This window comes from Giraffa tippelskirchi, chromosome X, assembly GCF_054371585.1.
Source record: "Giraffa tippelskirchi isolate mGirTip1 chromosome X, T2T-mGirTip1v1.2.pri, whole genome shotgun sequence".
Lineage (NCBI taxonomy): Eukaryota > Metazoa > Chordata > Mammalia > Artiodactyla > Giraffidae > Giraffa > Giraffa tippelskirchi.
Window position 1 is genome coordinate 1,467,680 of NC_137289.1, and position 16,756 is coordinate 1,484,435.

A 16,756-nucleotide genomic window follows, 5' to 3' on the forward strand; every position below is an offset into this window, starting at 1 on the left:
TGTGTGTCTAACCGTTCATTTTGCTGTACAGCAGACATTAACACAACATTGTAAATCAACTATACTTCAATAAATTTTTTTTAAAAAGTCAAATCACATGTAACTCCTCTGCTCAGAAATCCACAGCAGTTCCCTGCTTCCTTCAAGGTCAAAGACAAAGTCCACTGGCCACACTTTGATACGCTATCAAGCTAGCCCTGCAACCCTTCCCCAGCCTCACCCCTCACTAAGCCTGCTCCACAACACTGGTCTCCTTGCTGGTTCTCAAAGTGGGCCAAAGCCTTTCCTGCCTCAGGGCCTTTGCACTGCTGTCCATCCTCCTTGGGGGGTTCCTTACTGGAGCCCTTTTTGCATGGATATCTCCTTTTCACTCACATCTCCACCCAAACGTCAATTTCTCACAGTCTTCATCCTGTCGAAAGTTTCTTCTTACAGTCACCGTGGCCAGCCCCTTTCCTTCTGATGGGGTCCTCACACACATCACTAGACAGCACACTCTGTGAGCACAGGAAAGCTGGCCATGTGGTTCACCACTGTACCACACACTGTGCCAGACATGATATCTGGCCACCACAGGGGCTCAGGAATGTTCTGTGAGCAAAGATCTATTCTCCAATCCTCCCTTGACAGGATGGGAACTTTCGCTGTGCAGTTCTAAGGAGGCTTGAGGGACGAAGGGAATTGCTTTGTCACCCTCTAGGCTGCCAATTTGAGTGAGTCTTGACTCATGAGGGTATGTGTGTTCTTAGGGGGCAATTGCATGTAGACAGTGGGCCACGTGGAAGGGAAGAACTGGAGGAGAAGGAGCAAGACTCCCTTCCTAGCCCTCAGAACCTTGAGATTGTGCATCCAGAAGCCATTGTGATCATCTCATCCAGTTTCTATAGGTCCCTTCCAGTTCTCAGATTCTAGAACTTTCTAAAAAGACCACATCTACCACAACGAAATGGGGAGACCGAGGCCCTGAGCAGGGAGGCTTCCTCCTGACATCACATGGCTGAGCCGTCTGGGCAGAGCTGGGAGCCCAAAACCCTTCCAGCAACCCTCGGGCTACATCTCTGGTTCCTGGAAAATCCAGACAGCAGGCTCAGGGTTAGTGTTGGCCTGGGGCCCTGCCTGTCTCAGCCCAATCCACGAGCAAGCTCTGTGTGCAGGCTGTGCTCTGTGAGGGTGGCTCCAAGGTCCCCACGACGGCCAGGCGCCTTGATACTGGACAGAGTAGGTGACCAGGTGGCCGATGAGCCCCCGATGGGAGAAGGGCAGCGAGGACAGGACTCCACGGGACCTGGGGGGCTGAGAGCTCTCCAGGCCTCGCCCCTTCCTGCCTAGGTGGGTAGGAGCTTAGGCCTCCCTCCTCCAGGCCACTGTGCCAGAGAAACCTGGGAGCAGGCTTCCCCCACCTCCAGCCCAGCTAATGGGAACCAGATGGCAGGATGTTTAGTCAGCGCCTGGGGAGCGGCGCGAACAGGGGAAATGGGTTGGGGGCCAGGATTCCAGAATCCATCCCCAGGCAGGGGGAGGGTCAGAGCCGGGACCCCCACCAGTCCCTCCGTCTCCAGGGGCCCACCTCAGGCTGGGTCCTACCACGTCCTCAAGCAATGCCCAGATCGGGAGGCAGGAGACCTGGTCTCCGGCATCAGATTTGGGCCAACCCTACCCCCTCTCGGTTCCTTCTCTGTACTGAGCAGGGAGGGATTGGGCTCAGTGGTCCAGGATCCCTGGGCAAACCCTGGCCTCCTGTGCCTACATTCTCCCCCTCCCCCAGCTTTAGCAAAACGTTAGCCCAGGATATCCTGTGTCATCTACGAGCACACAAGCAGATGGTGGCTTCATCCTTGGCTCCCAGGGTGCTTGATCGCAATCCCCAGACTGTCTTTGTTTCATGGTCCCAAATACAGTTCTTAACCCAGAGCCCCAGATAGGACAGGCGACACGGTGTGGCTCATGTGGGACTGTTAGGTGGCCCAAGGGCTCTGGGAAGGCAGTGACTGCTGTGTCCTCACCACATCTGGCATTTGGGACTCAGGCTGCTCCCCAGGCACAAAGGAAGACTCGCTTGTGGCGGGAAATCTGTGCCCCCCACCCCATCCTAGGTCTCACACATTCCTCCCTGGCCCTGGACAGATACCGTGAGCCCCAGATGGCTACGGGACACTCCTCCACAAGCCTTCCTGGCCCTGTTCCTCACCCCCTCCCCTTCTCCCCTCCACCCAAGCCTTGCCCACAATTAACTCATTTTTTAAGATCGCTTCCAAACATAAGTCAATGCTGGACAGAGCTGTAGGAAAAGCTTCCTCAAGGCTGGCCCCAAAGAGCCATGTGGTGAGACCCGGCCACTTTGCCAGCCCCCGCCCGCTGCCACAGCTGGGCCTGGAGCTGGGGCCTTCTGAGGGTGGGCCGGGGAGCCAGTGGTCAAGACACTCCTTCTTTGCCCCTGCTCTCAGACCCCATCTCGACCCAGAGGGACCCATCTGCCTGATGTCAGCAGTCCCAGTGGGACCTGGAAACTGTTAGCCAAGAAGTCTGTGAGGACCTGTGAGATGGCCTCACCCAGGCAGCTGCCAGGTCGCCCCAGGCCAAGGGTTCCCGAAGAACCCGGCTGCCCTGGTCCACACACACTCCCAGGTGGGGGTGAGGGCATGGGGGGTGGCCTGCAGGGTGTGTGTATACCTGCCCTCCATTTTACAGAGGAGGAGGTGGAGGCCTGGAGAAAAGGGAGCTGCCCAGAGGTGGAGGGCACTGGGGCCCCATCCCAGCTCTACCCACGGGTTCCATCTCCCCTGGAACTGGGAGGCCTCGGCATGGGCGACTGTGACAGCGGGGCCGGAGCCACCATGGTTTGGGTGGCCCGGGCACCTGCCCCAGCTCCCAAGGACCTTGGAGGCCCTGGGGTGTGTTGCTGGCTCTCAAGGCCTGGACCTTCTCTTTTCCCAGCCACTGAGGTAGGACCTGGCAGCCCGAGGTGGGCAGCCCCGTCTGTGGTGGGCCTCACAGGTCCCCCTGTGTGCAGAGACAGAAGCCCTATTCATGGGGGCCACTGGGTCAGGGCCAGTGGAGAATGAACGCAGGCTTCTCAGAAAAGGAGTGAGAGTGCTCAGGTCCAAGGAAAAAAAAAATCAATCTCTCTTTCTCCTCAGATGAGAGCAGTGGACTTTGCGGGAAGCCGGGGGCCAGGCATGGGGAGGCGTTTATTGGGGGGCAGCCTTCCTGGAGGAGGGCCGGGCCAGGTAGGTGAGGCTCTAGCACTGTAGCTCTGGGAGCCGGACTGTAGCCTGCCACTCCGCTGGTGTTCCATCCTTCCCAGCCTTTCATCTCTTTCGCCAGCCCCAGCGGCCATGAAGAGGGTGCTGCTTCCCGTCCTGGCTCTCTGGGTGGGGTGCTGCCCTGGAGGAGCCTTGGCCAAGCAAGTCCTGGGCCCGAGAGGGCCTGGAGCCCGGCCAACCCCCACAGGGCTGCCCACCCTGCAGCCGCCACCACCCAGCCCATCTGGGCCCCCGGACGGTGAGTAAGTGGCACCAGCAGGGAGGCTGGCAGGATGGCACCCTCCCCCACTACCGGGACTCCCCCACCTCCAGGGCTGGCACAGAGGGAGAGCAAGCAGATTCACCCTGAGGTTGCCTACCTCGTGACCCTCCATTAGTGTTCCAGTCAGGGCCACTAGGGACCCATGTGCCTCAGGGAACCTGTTTCTGGAGGGCAAGGGGGCATGGTGGACTCTGAGAGGCCCTTTTGCTGATTGCCCATGGTGGGGACAGGGGAGAGGAGATACCCCCTCGCCAAGAGAGGCCGCTGCAGCTGGATCTGGAAGAATGGACCCAGGTTTGCTGGTTGGAGAGTACAGTTGGCTGCCCTAATGCCTACCAACGGGACCGGGAGAATCGTGGGAGGCCAGAAGTGGAGGCCCCGCCCAGGCCCAGGGGTGGGATGGGAGGGGCCCGTGAGGGGACCCAGTCCCCTACCCCTTGCAGACAGCAGGACTTGCAGGACAGGCCCATGGTCAGTGCTGGTTGAGGGGGGGCTACCATGCAGTAAGGAGCTTCCCCAGGTGGCTCAGCGGTAAAGAATCCACCTGCAATGCAGGAGACCTGGGTTCGATCCCTGGTTGGGGAAGATTCCCCTGGAGAAGGGCATGGCAACCCACTCCAATATTCTTGCCTAAAGAATTCTATGGACAGAGGAGCCCGGGGGCTAGAGTGCATGGGGTCACAGAGTTGGACATGACTGAGTGACTCAGCATGCACCATGCAGTGGAGGGGAGGCCTGCGGTGGGAGACTATTATCGCCATTTTGCAATGGCTGACAGCCCCTCAGAGTGGCCTGTAGGCTCGCCTCACTCTCAACACCTTCTCTCCCAGTAGGCACTGAGGCCTCCACCTCCAGGAGCAAACTGTGCCATGTGGCAGTGACCCTTCATCTTCCCAGAGGGAGTCCCTACCCTTCCCTGCCCAGGAAGAAGCCACAGGGAACTGGAGACAGAGGCGCAGGCCCCGCCTCTCTGAATAGGGCAACTGAAGGTCTCCTGGGCCCACTGTCATGAGCCAAGAACCTGCTGGTACCTTGTCCCTGAAGGATCCCCAGGAGTTCTGAGAAGCAGGCAGGGTGACGCAGCCTGCTTATCACATTGAGAACCTCTCTCCTCTTTGGGGTCCCCCACTCTGGCACTGTGAAAATGCGGGTTGGAGATCAGGGAATCTCTGGCACTTGGTGGCTTTGGGTTGGAGACGGAAGGCCGAGAGCTCCTAAGGAGATAAGAAAAAGGCAGAAGTGAGGCCTGGGCAAATACAGGAGAGAGGCAGGCCAGCCAATGGCTGATCTCCCTCCTTGGGAAGAGGTGCTGCCTCCCAGGCATGCAGGGGTCCCAGCCACCCCACCCCACACTGGCTCCATCTGCAGGTCAAGTGCAACCCATGCTCGGGAACGGGAGCCCGGACAGGCCTGACGACGGGCAGCTGAACAGGCCACGGCTGCAGCCTACCTCCAAGGAGGGGGCCCCCGGAGCCCTCACCTGGCCCACAGCCCCTCACTGGAAGGTCCTCGCCAGACCCGGGCTGACCCAGAGGAAGTCGACACAACCAGCAGTCTGGGGGCACAAACAGGGCCACAACCATGGGGCCAGCACCATGCAGGGCCACCCCCAGGCCACAGAGACAACCAGGCCTGGGGCGGCAAGGACCCCCCGAGCCCAAGAGGGTGCTATGGCTGCTAAGAAGGGCCAGGGTAGGCAGGTCGGAGGCCGGGAAGCCAAGAAAAGGGGCCCAAAGCCCAAGAGGTCCCCCAAAGGTGAGGACTGGCTTCAGACACATAGCCCAATCACACTGATGCCCCCACCCACTGAGACCCTCACCCGCTCTCAGAGTGCCCAAGCTGAGTGACCCCATCTGTGAGGCAGGAGGGCAACCCTCCCAAGGCAGATCTTCTGCCCCAGCCTCAGGGCCCCAATTTGGGCCTTTGCCTTTGGTGCCAAGGGCAGGAGGCCCAGTGGCCTGTTTTTCGGGTACAGCTGGCTGAGTCACCAGCAGGTTTGGGGAGCCCTGGGAAAGACCCTACTCCACAGCGGGCCTCCGTTGCTATGTGAGCAGGCTGGGGCCTCATCTCTCATCCTCCAGGGGCCCCCCAGCAACCCAGGCCAGCAGGCTGGCGTGAGAAGAAGGATCATAGCCGAGGCGAAGGGGGCAGCAACACCTCGGAGACCACAGGTCATGGGCGGAAAAGAGCTGGAAGCAGGCGAGGGCAGAGCCCTGGGCCTGTAGGCCCAGGCATTCCAGAGCGGGTCATGCCCTCCCTGCCAGCCTCCTGCCTCCTGGCCCAGGCGGCCATCGCCTGCAGCAACGTCAAGATGAAACGTGTCCCTGCCTTGTCCGACCCCGGCCTGACCATGCTTTACCTGGCAGGTGGGTGACCCCACTTTCCCACACCCACTCCCATGGCAGGGGTGAGAAGGACATACACCCGGGTGTCCCCCGCAGTGGGTCTTTGGTCCCTGTGGCTGCCACCCCGCCACACCTGGGGACGACTCACCGCCCCTCTGACCTGAGAGGTTCTGACTGGGTCAATCAGAAGAGTCAGCTCCTTTAAGGAATCTGTCACTGTGGCCTCTGGCCTGTGTGGAGGAGGTACAGAGTGGCAGAGGAGAGGGGGACAGAGGGGCTGGGAAAATGGCTGCCCTGTGTGTGCGCAGAGAACGAAATTGCCAAGATCCCGGCCCACACGTTCCTGGGACTACCCAACCTGGAGTGGCTCGACTTGAGCAAGAATAAGCTGGATGCCCTTGGCCTGCACCCCCATGCCTTCAAGGTACACAGCAGGCCCTCATCTTGGTCTCCTGGGGGGCCAGCGCCAGGGGCGTCAGTGATATAGGGTGACATGGTCCACAGCTGGGAGCATGGAGGCCAACACAGATCCTGAGGTCCCCCAAGGGACCAGCACTCCTGGGAGAACCTGAGGAGAGTTCTAGAAACTGCCAGACAAACCTGGTCCAAGAGGGAACCAGGAAGCCATGATGCAACCCAACCGGGGTGTCTGTGGGCAGGACGAGCCCAAGGCCACACCCGGAAAGCCCAGCCCCAGCCAGCAGCACCCCAGTCTCCAGCTTGCTCTTCTCCTCCAACCTCCTAGAATCTGACGCGGCTGAAGCGGCTGAACCTGGATGGGAACTCACTGTCCACGGTGCCAGCCTTGCCTGCCTCCCTGCAGGAGCTCAAACTCAATGACAACCTTCTTCAGGGCCTGGAGCGCAGCAGCTTCCAGGGTGCGAATAGGCCCCAGGGGGAGGGTCCAAGAGGAGGCTCCACCCAAGGCAGCCTTCTGGAGGGCAGACGGGGAGCACCAAACCAGAAAGGTGGCCCTGGCCTCGAGGGCCAGGGGGATTTCTGAAGCTAAGGTGGGCAGCTCCCAGCCGGCCTTCTGAGCTCGGCGGTCAGCTCACCTGCCCCCTCGGCCCACCGCCACAGGTCTCAGCCAGCTGCTGACGCTGGAGGTAGAAGGGAACCAGCTACATGATGGAAACATCTCCCCCCTGGCCTTCCAGCCCCTGCGCAGCCTGCTGTACCTGAGGCTGGACCGGAACCAGCTTCGGACCATCCCGCCCGGCCTGCCGGCCTCCCTGCAGGTGACTACGAGCCCCAAGGCCACGAGAGGCAAAGCGAAGTGAAGTCACTCAGTCATGTCTGACTCTTTGCGTCCCCAGGGACTGTAGCCCACCAGGCTCCTGCATCTGTGGAATTTTCTAGGCAAAGAGTACTGGAGTGGGTTGCCATTTCCTTCTCCAGGGGATCTTCCCGACCCAGGGATCGAACCCGGGTCTCCTGCATTGCGGGAAGACACTTTAACGTCTGAACCACCAGGGAATCCCTGGAAGTGAGAGTCATTCAGTCGTGTCTGACTCTTTGCGACCCCATGGACTATACAGTCCATGAAATTCTCCAGGCCAGAATACTGGAGTGGGTAGCCTTTTTCTTCTCCAGGGGATCTTCCCAACCTAGGGATCGAGCCCAGGTCTCCCACATTGCGGGTTGATTCTTTACCAGCTGAGCAACAAGGGCAAAGCTATGGTCTAAGGACTGGAGTGTCTGCCCACAACAGCTGGGCCAGCGGGTAGAGCTGCCCATGGGGGCAATTTTGATGTTAAACCCACAAGGCCTCAGCACCAAAGGGCCTTTCCTCTGCCTGACGAAACCTTCCTGGAGCCCAAAATTGAGCCTCGAGGACCATCGTGGACCTACCAGGTGTCCCTGAACAAAGCTCATGCCCTCTCTGGGCCACATGATCCCTGGTGCTTGGCGATACTCTCTGAGCTGGTATCTTGCGGGACTCTGGAGAGTCATGGTACAGCTTGCAGGTGTCAACTGGGATCCTTTGCACAGCTGGCTACAGCCCTGAGAGGGGCAGAGACAGTGGGACCTAGTGGAAGGGGGCAAGGGGCTGGGCTAGGCCACCACTGAGTGGTGGGTGGACCGCTTACCCTGAACCCTGGCCCTAGGAGCTGCACTTGGGCACAAACATCATCGAGGAGGTGAAAGAGGGCACCCTGAACCACAGCCGCAGCCTCAGCGTGCTGGTTCTCAGCAACAACCGGCTCCAGGAGGACCGACTGGCACCCCGTGCTTGGATCGATCTTCCGTGAGTACTGTGGTCCCCTCTGGCACAGCCCAAGCTCTGCCCCCATGGGCACGGAGATAGAGGATGCTCACAAAGGAAGCAGAGAGTTAGGAGGGAAGGCAGAGAGACTTCACGGGGCCTGGTGGGTCACCTGGGTCACCTGGATCCCTGCCCAGTGTTCAGGGTGGCCTGGGCCCTCAGTCACCACCTGCTCCTCCAAGATTTCCCTCAGGCCCTCCCACGCGACAGAATTCCCAAGGCCACAAGATCCCTCCTCTGCCCGTGCCCGGAGGAAGGGCAGTCTAGGTGCTGCTAGCTGCCCCCATGCTGGCTTTAACTAGGAAGCAACGGGGGCAGGAAGGGGCATGGAAGAGATGGCAGCCACAGGAAAAAGGCCTATGACCTTCCCAGGGCAGCCGTAAGGAAGTACCACAAAGAGGGCAGCTTAAAATAACAGAGAGCTCTGTTCTCACAGTTCTGGAGGTCAGAGGTCCAAAATCAAGGTGCGGCAGGGCCGTGTTCCCTCCAGGGTAGGATCCCTTCTACCTCTTTCGGTTTCTGGGGGCTCCAGGTGCCGCTTGGCTTGTGGCCGCATCACTGCAGTCTCTGCATTTTTCACCTGGCTTCCCCTCTGTGTTTGTATCTCTCCTCTTCTGTCTTACAAGACCCCTCCCACTGCATTTCCTGCCCATCCTAAAGCAGGATGATGTCATCCCAAGATCCTTCACTGACTCACATCTACAAAGACCTTTTTGCCAAATCAGGTCACATTCACGGGTTCTGGGCAGCCATATGTTTGGGGGGCACTAGTCACCCCACTACAGGAAGAAGGGTCCAGGATGAGTCCCCATGATCTCATTTGGATGGCTGAGTCAGGTCACCGGCAGGAGGGGCTGGGGAGCAGACAGGGCCCTTACAGGCACTGCCTAAGGAGTCAGGATGTGACCCCAGGACTGGCCAAAGGGCTTGGGAGGGACAATCCTCAGGGTCTGAAGACACCTGAGGCAGGGCAGGGGTGGAGTGAGGGAGGGGTTGAGAGTCCGGACCGCCATTCCAGACACCAGAGCCTCCCGCCCTGTGCCCTCGTGTTCCAGGAAAAAGTTACCAGGACGTTTGGGTTTAATTATTCCTTTTTCCTCTCCCCTTCTTGCCAAGGGGGCAAAGGAAAGCAGTCAGCAGCCTAGGGAGGGGCCGCCCAGCCATGTTCCACTCCCGTCGCGGGGCCTGGGCAGGGGGCTGGCGGCCAGTCAAGCCTAGGCCGGCGCCGGCCAGTTTTTCTCCGGCTGGTAGACGGAGAGGGGGCTGCTGGCTCGGCAGGCTTGGGAGGCACCAGAGACCCACCCGCTTTGGATGGAGGATGGCATCCACCCCGAGGCCAAAGAGCTAACACCACCCACAGGGGCTGGTGGAGGGGGGATATCAGTGAGAGAAGCCATTTGCCCCGATCTGTTCTAGAAGCACCACCACCCTGTGCTCCTGGTTTCCCTCCCCATCGGCCTTCAGCCTGGGTAGGGCCAAGAGGTCGAGGAAGTGCAGTGTGGGGACCACCAGGGAGATAGCTCTTGGCCCAGACCACTGGCCCCTCCACTCAGGCTTAGGAAGGAGGGAAAGGAAAAGGAGTGGGTCTTCCATCTCCGCCCCGAGGGCCAGCCTCTGTGGACAGAGAGCACACAAACCAGACAGGGCCTGGCCCTCCCCAGCTGTTGGGAGCCCTGGTGGCGGCTGCCATCTTGAAGCAAGTCCCCACCCTCCTCTGGGGTGTGGACCAGGGGCTCCAACTATAGCTCCCCTACCACACCGCTAGGAAGCTGGAGGCCCTTGACCTGTCCTACAACCGGCTGGTGCATGTGCCCTCCTTCCTACCCCGGGGCCTCCGCCACCTCACGCTGCACCACAACCGCATCGAGCGCATTCCTGGCTACGTGTTTGCGCACATGAAGCCCGGCCTGGAGACCCTGCACCTGGCCCACAACAGCCTGCGCGAGGATGGCATCCACAGCGTGTCCTTCCTGGGCCTGCAGGCCTCCCTGGCCGAGCTGCTCCTGGACCACAACCAGCTGCAGGCCGTCCCGAGGGGTCTCCTGGGCCTCCGGGCACTGCAGGTGCTGCGTCTGAGCCACAACAAGATCAGGTAGGGCCACATCCTGCTATTCCCTCACCCCACCCCGCCCCAGCCTGTCCTCACCTCCAGTCCAGGAGGGAGGCTGAGACCCAGAGACCCCACCTGGCAGGCTGGTCAGATGTTCTGGCCTGTGGGCTCATCACCCAGGGGCCCCAGAGGCCGACGGCAGGACTGTGGGGGCATCCTTCCCTGCCTCCACGGGCCCACCTTGGTTGCTGTGATTGGAGGCCATGCCCAGTGGCTAGCAGAAGAATCTGGGCTGGGGGAGGGCGGGAGAGGTTGGGAGCCCCGAGTGGCCAGGTGACCCTCCACCCTGTGCCTGGCATCTGTGCCTTGGTGTCCCCACCATCCACTGTGGGGCCATGCTTTCTCTCCTCTCACCTGATGCCTGACTCTCCTTTCTGGGGTCTTGGCTACTCCTGCAACCCCTCCTCCACAGACACGTGCCCCTGAATTCCATCTGTGACACACGCGTGGCCCAGGACTCCAACCTCATCTCCACACACCTGGAGAACAACCTTATTGACCGGCGCCGCATCCCACCCACTGCCTTCTCCTGCATCCGGGCCTACCATAGCGTGGTCCTCGAGCCCCAGCAGGGAGAGGGAGAGTCTGACTAGCCCCACCGCCAGCCTTCCCCACCCGCTTCTCTTGGGGGACTGGAGGTGGCAGGAGCCTAGGCCCAGCTCCGCTGGATCGATGCGCCACTGAGAGAAAGTTCTACAAGACCCTGCTGCTTCAGATGTGCCCACATCCCATTGACTGCCAAGGCCCCTTCACACAGTAGATGGCCCAGCCTGGTACGGTGCTGGTTTGGACTTGAACATAATAAATGCATCTCATTCAAGCCCACTCGCCTCCACCGGCCTCCCTCCCTCCTGGATCTCGGCTGCCTGTACACGCTGGCACTCCAGGGTGCATGGAGCCCTCAGAGGCCACATCCTGGGCACGGCTTCATCAGCAGGAGGTTAAGAGGGCTGATTCTAGAATCTTCTCCAAGAGCCTCCCCACCCCCACCCAGCCTGGCCAGGGTCCTGACGTCCCCTTGCAGCTTGGCCCAAAGCCATCTGGAGGCCTGGCTCACCGCCACTGTTCAGGGCAGCATTACTACCCTCTTGTCCAGGAAGCATCCCTGTCCCAGGAGTGGACATACATAAGAGGTGCTGACTGTACGCCTGGTTGGGGAGACAGCAGCTAGCTATGAGTGCTCAGCCCCACCAGGCCCTTCGACTGTGCTGAGAGCCCGTTGGAGGTCACTGGAACAGTTCACAGCCCCTGACCCGGGGCGTGGGGAGCTCATGGCAATATGGCGGCCAGAGAGAGCGTGCATGACAGGCACTGAAGATGAAGCACAGCTGCTGGATGTGAAGGAAGAAGTGCCCACTGTCGAGACCTTGCCCCGCCAGTGCCTTGGCCTGGGGTCTGGGCCTGGGAGCTGGGAGTCCTGGGCCTGGGAGCTGGGAGTCCTGCGTTGGTCCCATTCTGTTGTCAGCCCCCACACCCCTCAGCTCTGAGTTATGAGCAGAGAAAAGGCCAGACTCTGGCAGGGGGCGGGGAGAGGCCTGGGAAGCTGGTGGAGTGTTTGCTTTGGACTCATCCCTGCATTCCTTCTTCTCTTGGGCCTGGGCCCACAGATATGGCACTTCCTGTTTGGACTGGGTCAGAGGTCAACAGCCCTTGAGGCGCTGGCCCTGTGGGGAGGCCCCCTGTTGCTTTCCCAGCTCTCACAACCCCTCCTCCCCAGTCTGACTGCCTGCCCCACCCAGGCCCTCCAGCTCCAGTTAAGTTAGCCCCCAGTCCCCACCCGGGACTCAAGAGTACTGGCCCCCAGCAGGCACAGGAAGTTCAAGCTGGGCAACCCCCACCCCCAGCTGCTCTTACCTCCCTACTGAGCAGACCCCTCTGGGTTAATTCCACTTCACACAGAGAGCACTTGGCCCTTGGGGTTGCTGTCAGGTGGACTGAACCCAGCTGGGGCTGGGCAATGCTTCCATGACCCTCCTCAGCCCCGAGTGGGTATCCACTATTGAGCTCCCCAGAAGCCGACTCAGAGGCAAGGAGAGGTGTGAGGAAGTCTCCTGGGAGGCTCTTGAGGGAGGGGAGGATAGGAGTGGGCCCAGGGAGAAGCTGGCATGTGACCAACAATGCAAGACAAGCTAAGGCCCACAGGTGCCCTGGACCCAAGCTGGTCGGGAGCTGGAACAAGGGCACAGGACTTTTATACCCCCTGTCATCATTAGGTAGGCCTTCCCAGCAAAGAGAGGGTGACTGGAGCAAAGACCCTCTGTTCAGCTCAGGCAACTCCCCAAGAGGGCTGGGATGTCAGGGCTTTCAGTCCTATCAGGGTGGTGCATGTGGAGGCATAGTGCAGCCAAGACCTGGTGGCAGGACTAAGCCCACCCTGTACCCTCTGCTCACTGGTGCCTGCTGGCGGTGGTGCCCAGCAGTGGGCGTGGCCCAGTGAGTAACCCAGAAACACTGGGCATCAGAGGGTTCCTCATGGTCATCATGGTGATGGTGGTGATGACAGGGTAGGGGTGACTACATTCAGGTGGCGATAAGCAAGGCATTCATCAGTCCCTGGACCAAGGCGGCGGAGGTCCTCCAACGGTAGGGGCACAACTGAGGATGAGACCAGTGGGGACAGCGGGAACCAGGAGCAAGTCACAGAGGTTAATGGCCGCTAGGAGCAGAGAAGGGGGACAGGGAGCCGGGGGGCACTCCTTCCAGGAACCTCGAGGGCCCCACCCCACGCACAATCCCAGAGTCCTGCCCACCGATGTTCTCCCAGCCACCTCTTCCTCCTCCCCAGGGCTCCAACCTGAGGGCCCACCGCCCAGTCCTTCGAGGGGCTTTCCCCAGCGGGTTCCAAGCCTTCCTCCTGCCTCATAAACCCACGTCGTGGTCTTTAGGAGAGACAGGCTGAGGAAGGGGCGTTAGAAAGCAAGGAGGGCAAAGGATGTGGCAGGCAAGCTGCTCCCCTGGGCCTGTGCCTCCCCCGACCCCGACCTGTGAGCAGTGGCACCATTGCGGGCATGCAGGGCCAGTCCAATGAGGCTGGCTGCCTGGCCCCCAGCCCTGCACCTGCTCTCGGCTACAGCCCCCACCAGAGCCTGCTGGCCCCAGGACAGTAGGCAGATCCAGGGCCTGCTCCTGGGGGCTGGCGTCCGCCAAGGGAGGACCACGCCCGCCGCCCTGTTTCATGGCCTTCCGGGGTCTCCCTGGCTTTGCCACAGATGCAGCCCTGTGGCACAGCCCCCTGTCCAGCTGCCTCCTCTAGCCACACCCAGAGCGTGCCTCTCTAAAGATAGCTAGACGCGGGCCAGGCCCCCACGGAGCCCCCTTTGAGCCCTGAAATTACAGCCCTGGTGGCCTGGGACACAGAGCCGCTGTGTGATTATGTCCTCAAGGGAAGGTCAAAAAAAGCTCTGGCATAGAGAGTGCCAGCTTTCACCGACCACGCCTCGGCCATCAGCGCTGGGAACCTTCCAAAAAGCGGAGGTTTGGCCCACTCTAAGGAGTGGGACTGGCCCCCGGCATCCAGAGGGTCCCCTGGGCACATTACACCTGCTGGCCCTGGGGGCTCTGGAATGCCAAAGAATCAATGAGGTGGGAGGGACTGCTCCTAGTTACTGTGGGCCTGGCCCCCGTCCTGCCCCTGCCCAGCCCATGAGGGTGCAGAGATTTGGGCAGTGTGGATGAGGGGAGTGGATAAAACCAGCAGGCTGAGAGTGACAGCAGGCAAGGCTGTGGACTTGGGGATGTCAGCTTGGGTGCAGGGGCTGCAGTGCCTAGGAGCCTCGAGGGCCCTCTCCAAGATCTTGGCTGAGTTCTAGGCAGGGTGGCGTGTTCAGAAAGTGACCCTAATGTATGTGTGTGACAGGTCCCTGCCTGGCAATGGGGCTCCTGTGGGTGATGCCCCCTACTGGGCTGGCTGTGCAAGAACCCATGGGAGCACTCCAAGGAGGGGCTGGAAGGCAGCCCCAGGACACCACTGGGAGCCACCTCCTCCCAGAAGTCCTCCCTGTGCCCCTCCCCCTGGAAGTCCTCCCTGTGCCCCATCCATTGAGCTCCAGGCAGGTGAGGGGGACCAGTGGAAGTTGAGGCTGGCTGACTCAGTGCCCAGGGAGGTGACAGAGATGCAGAAGAGAGACCTGAAAAAGGACTGGGAAGCCCAGAAGAACAAAGAAGGGGAGTGATTAGCAGAGGCAGAGGGGAGCATCAGCCAGACACAGCAGGGCAGGGAGGCCAGGAAGGCCCTGAAAGGGGGCTAGCAGAGGGCCCCTGAAAGTCAAGGCCAGGCTAATCTCTCCAGGCCCTAGAAGCACACAGGATAGGGGCGAGCATCTGGGTGGGCTGGCACTCAGGCTGGGGCAGGCGCTCTCTGAGCCTCTGGGAGCCCAGCCCACTGGGCCACCTCCCAGGCTACCAGGCTCTGCCTTTGAAGGACGCGCAGCAAAGGCAGCTTGAGTGGGCTGTGTTCTTGACTCCTTCTGGCAGAAGGGCCTTCAAACAAGTGGAGGCCGCTAGGGTATCCTGGCTGAGGGGCAGGGGGCTGCTGGCAGGATCACCCAGTCCTCTTTAGTCCCTTGGGGCTAGTGTACAAGCTGGGGCTTTGGGGGCCTGTGCAGTGATGTCTCAGAGGTGCAGAGCATGCTGGGAAAGGGCGTTAGTCACCCCTGGGCTCCTGCTGGCAGAGGCCGGCCTCTGCCTTCCCGTCCACCCGCCCCCACCTCCAGTCCCTCGGCCAGCCCTGTCTGCTCTGGCTCTTGTGGAGCTAAGACAGCTGTGCATCAGCCTCCTCTGAGGGCCTGGGGGCCTCAGGAAATGCCTGCTCTTCCTTCCTGACTTGCCCCCATGCCTTCCCTCCCCTGCCTCCTGCTGCCTCCTCCCAGCCCCGGGAGGCCAGAGGCCAGGAGGCCACGGCTCCACTGGCCAGCGGGACGTGCTGTGCTCAGCGGCCGCTTCGACTGGGGTCCCGGTTGTTCCTCGGCTGTAGAGGAGAGGGAGGGGGCGGGGGAGGCCTAGGACCGAGGTGCAGCCCGGCTGGTCTGGGAGTGGCCCCCAAATTAGAGGGCCAGGCCCAGTGACTCAGTGGGCCTTGGGCCGAGCGTGCAGTTATGGCTTATTGCAGACTGCAAACCACAGACAGAAAAGCCTTCCAGGCGCAAGAACCGTATTTACAGACATATCGCCCCAGATGCACCTCCAGCTGCGGGGAAGAGCTCCAAGGTTCGGGGTGTCACCTCACTGCTGCCCCAAGTTCCCTCCAGCAGCCTGTCTGGCCCACCACTAAGCCTTTCCACCTAACTGCCTTCCTGCTCCCCTGTGCTCTTCCTTCCCTTTTCCCTACTTGTCTGCTCTAAGTCCTCTCCTCCAGGAAGCCTTCCTGAGCGCCTCTGGCGCTGTGTGTGGCCATGGCCTGCCCCAGTCCCCTCCCGGCAGAGCTCAGAGCCTGGCCGCAGAGTCCCCAGAGCAGTGCAAGGCTCCACAGAGGGTGGCTGGGGGCACCAGGCCAGGTGGGACCTTATTTAGTAAGTGACTTGGCTTCTCGGATGGTAGGCATGCCTTGTGCCCTTTCTGGGTTTTTTTTTTTTTTCATTTAAAAAATGTTTCAATAATTTTATGGAGCTATATTGCATTGACCAAAAAGCTTGTCCAGATTTTTCCATAATATGCTTTAGAAACGTTCTAGAGTATACAATTAATTCACCTATTTAATGTGCGCAATGGTTTTTGTTTAGTATCTTCACAGAGGGTCCAACATCATCATAGTCAATTTTAGAACACTTTCATCAAGTCCTAAAGAAAATTCATACCTTTGGCTGTCACCACTCTATCTGCCACGCCCCCCCTAAGAAACCATGAGTCTACTTTTTGTCCCTGTCCATGTGCCAATTCTAGACATTTCCTGCAGGCTCACACAATGTGAGCACAAGGTCTTATACGTGTTTTGGACCCTCTTTCTCCTCATTCCCAGCTGTGAACGAGGGTTGCTGCTCTGTGGGGTGACCCGGGCTTCATGGTATGAGTCCTTCTACTGCAAGAGATATTTGAATATGTCACCAATAAACAGGAGGAAAAAAAAAGAAAAAGCACACAAACAAATAAGTGAAACCAACCTCTGTGTCTGGAAGGGCACGTGCTTCCAACCAAGTGTCACTACCTCACCCACGGGAACAAGAGGGAGCCACCACAGCTTGGTCAAGGCTGTGTCCCAGGTCCAACCGGCCATGCCTGAATTGATGCTTCCGCACGGAAAAGGGATCTGGGCCCAGTCACTGCCCTGGTAGAACTTTCTAGAACCTGCCTGCTGGCTGGGTGGACAGGACACTGAGGCCTCACCCCGTTCTCCTTTCATTGGCTCCGCCTCTCCCTGACCTGCCCTCGGCCCCTGCCCGGTTGAGTTTTTTCTTTTTTTTCCCTCCTTTGGGCTCAGTGGAGTTCTGTCCGGCCTTCATTTCTTTCCCCATTCTTCTTTGCAGATCTCAGAGGCACTCCTTGCCTCAGTTTCTCCCATCTAAACCCTCACCTCTG

At 60.0% G+C, this 16,756-nt stretch overlaps 1 protein-coding gene across 4 annotated transcripts; it reads left to right on the plus strand.

The window, feature by feature from the left end:
* The first annotated feature begins 902 nt into the window (after nt 1-902).
* LOC145535307 (extracellular matrix protein 2-like) lies at nt 903-11,071 on the plus strand. 4 transcript variants are annotated; one of them, XM_081563725.1, is made up of 12 exons: nt 939-1,329; nt 3,138-3,227; nt 3,325-3,501; nt 4,356-4,552; nt 4,894-5,280; nt 5,607-5,891; nt 6,179-6,294; nt 6,616-6,748; nt 6,951-7,108; nt 7,979-8,118; nt 9,902-10,228; nt 10,659-11,071. In XM_081563725.1, the coding sequence occupies exons 4-12, from the start codon at nt 4,534-4,536 to the stop codon at nt 10,837-10,839; spliced, it is 1,746 nt and encodes a 581-aa protein (XP_081419851.1). In that variant the 5' UTR covers nt 939-1,329; nt 3,138-3,227; nt 3,325-3,501; nt 4,356-4,533; the 3' UTR covers nt 10,840-11,071. The 4 variants fall into 4 exon arrangements, with proteins under 4 accessions (XP_081419848.1, XP_081419849.1, XP_081419851.1 ...); XM_081563726.1 differs by having other exon boundaries at nt 939-1,092; XM_081563722.1 differs by lacking the exon at nt 4,356-4,552 and having other exon boundaries at nt 903-1,092.
* Nucleotides 11,072-16,756: the final 5,685 nt, after the last annotated feature.

Bases quoted from the DNA above. Each gene is read 5' to 3' on its own strand.
- LOC145535307 (XM_081563722.1), top strand. From the start codon at position 3,336: ATGAAGAGGGTGCTGCTTCCCGTCCTGGCTCTCTGGGTGGGGTGCTGC. The intron at 5,892-6,178 runs GTGGGTGACCCC...GTGTGTGCGCAG, and splicing joins GACCATGCTTTACCTGGCAG to AGAACGAAATTGCCAAGATC. The intron at 6,295-6,615 runs GTACACAGCAGG...CCAACCTCCTAG, and splicing joins TGCACCCCCATGCCTTCAAG to AATCTGACGCGGCTGAAGCG.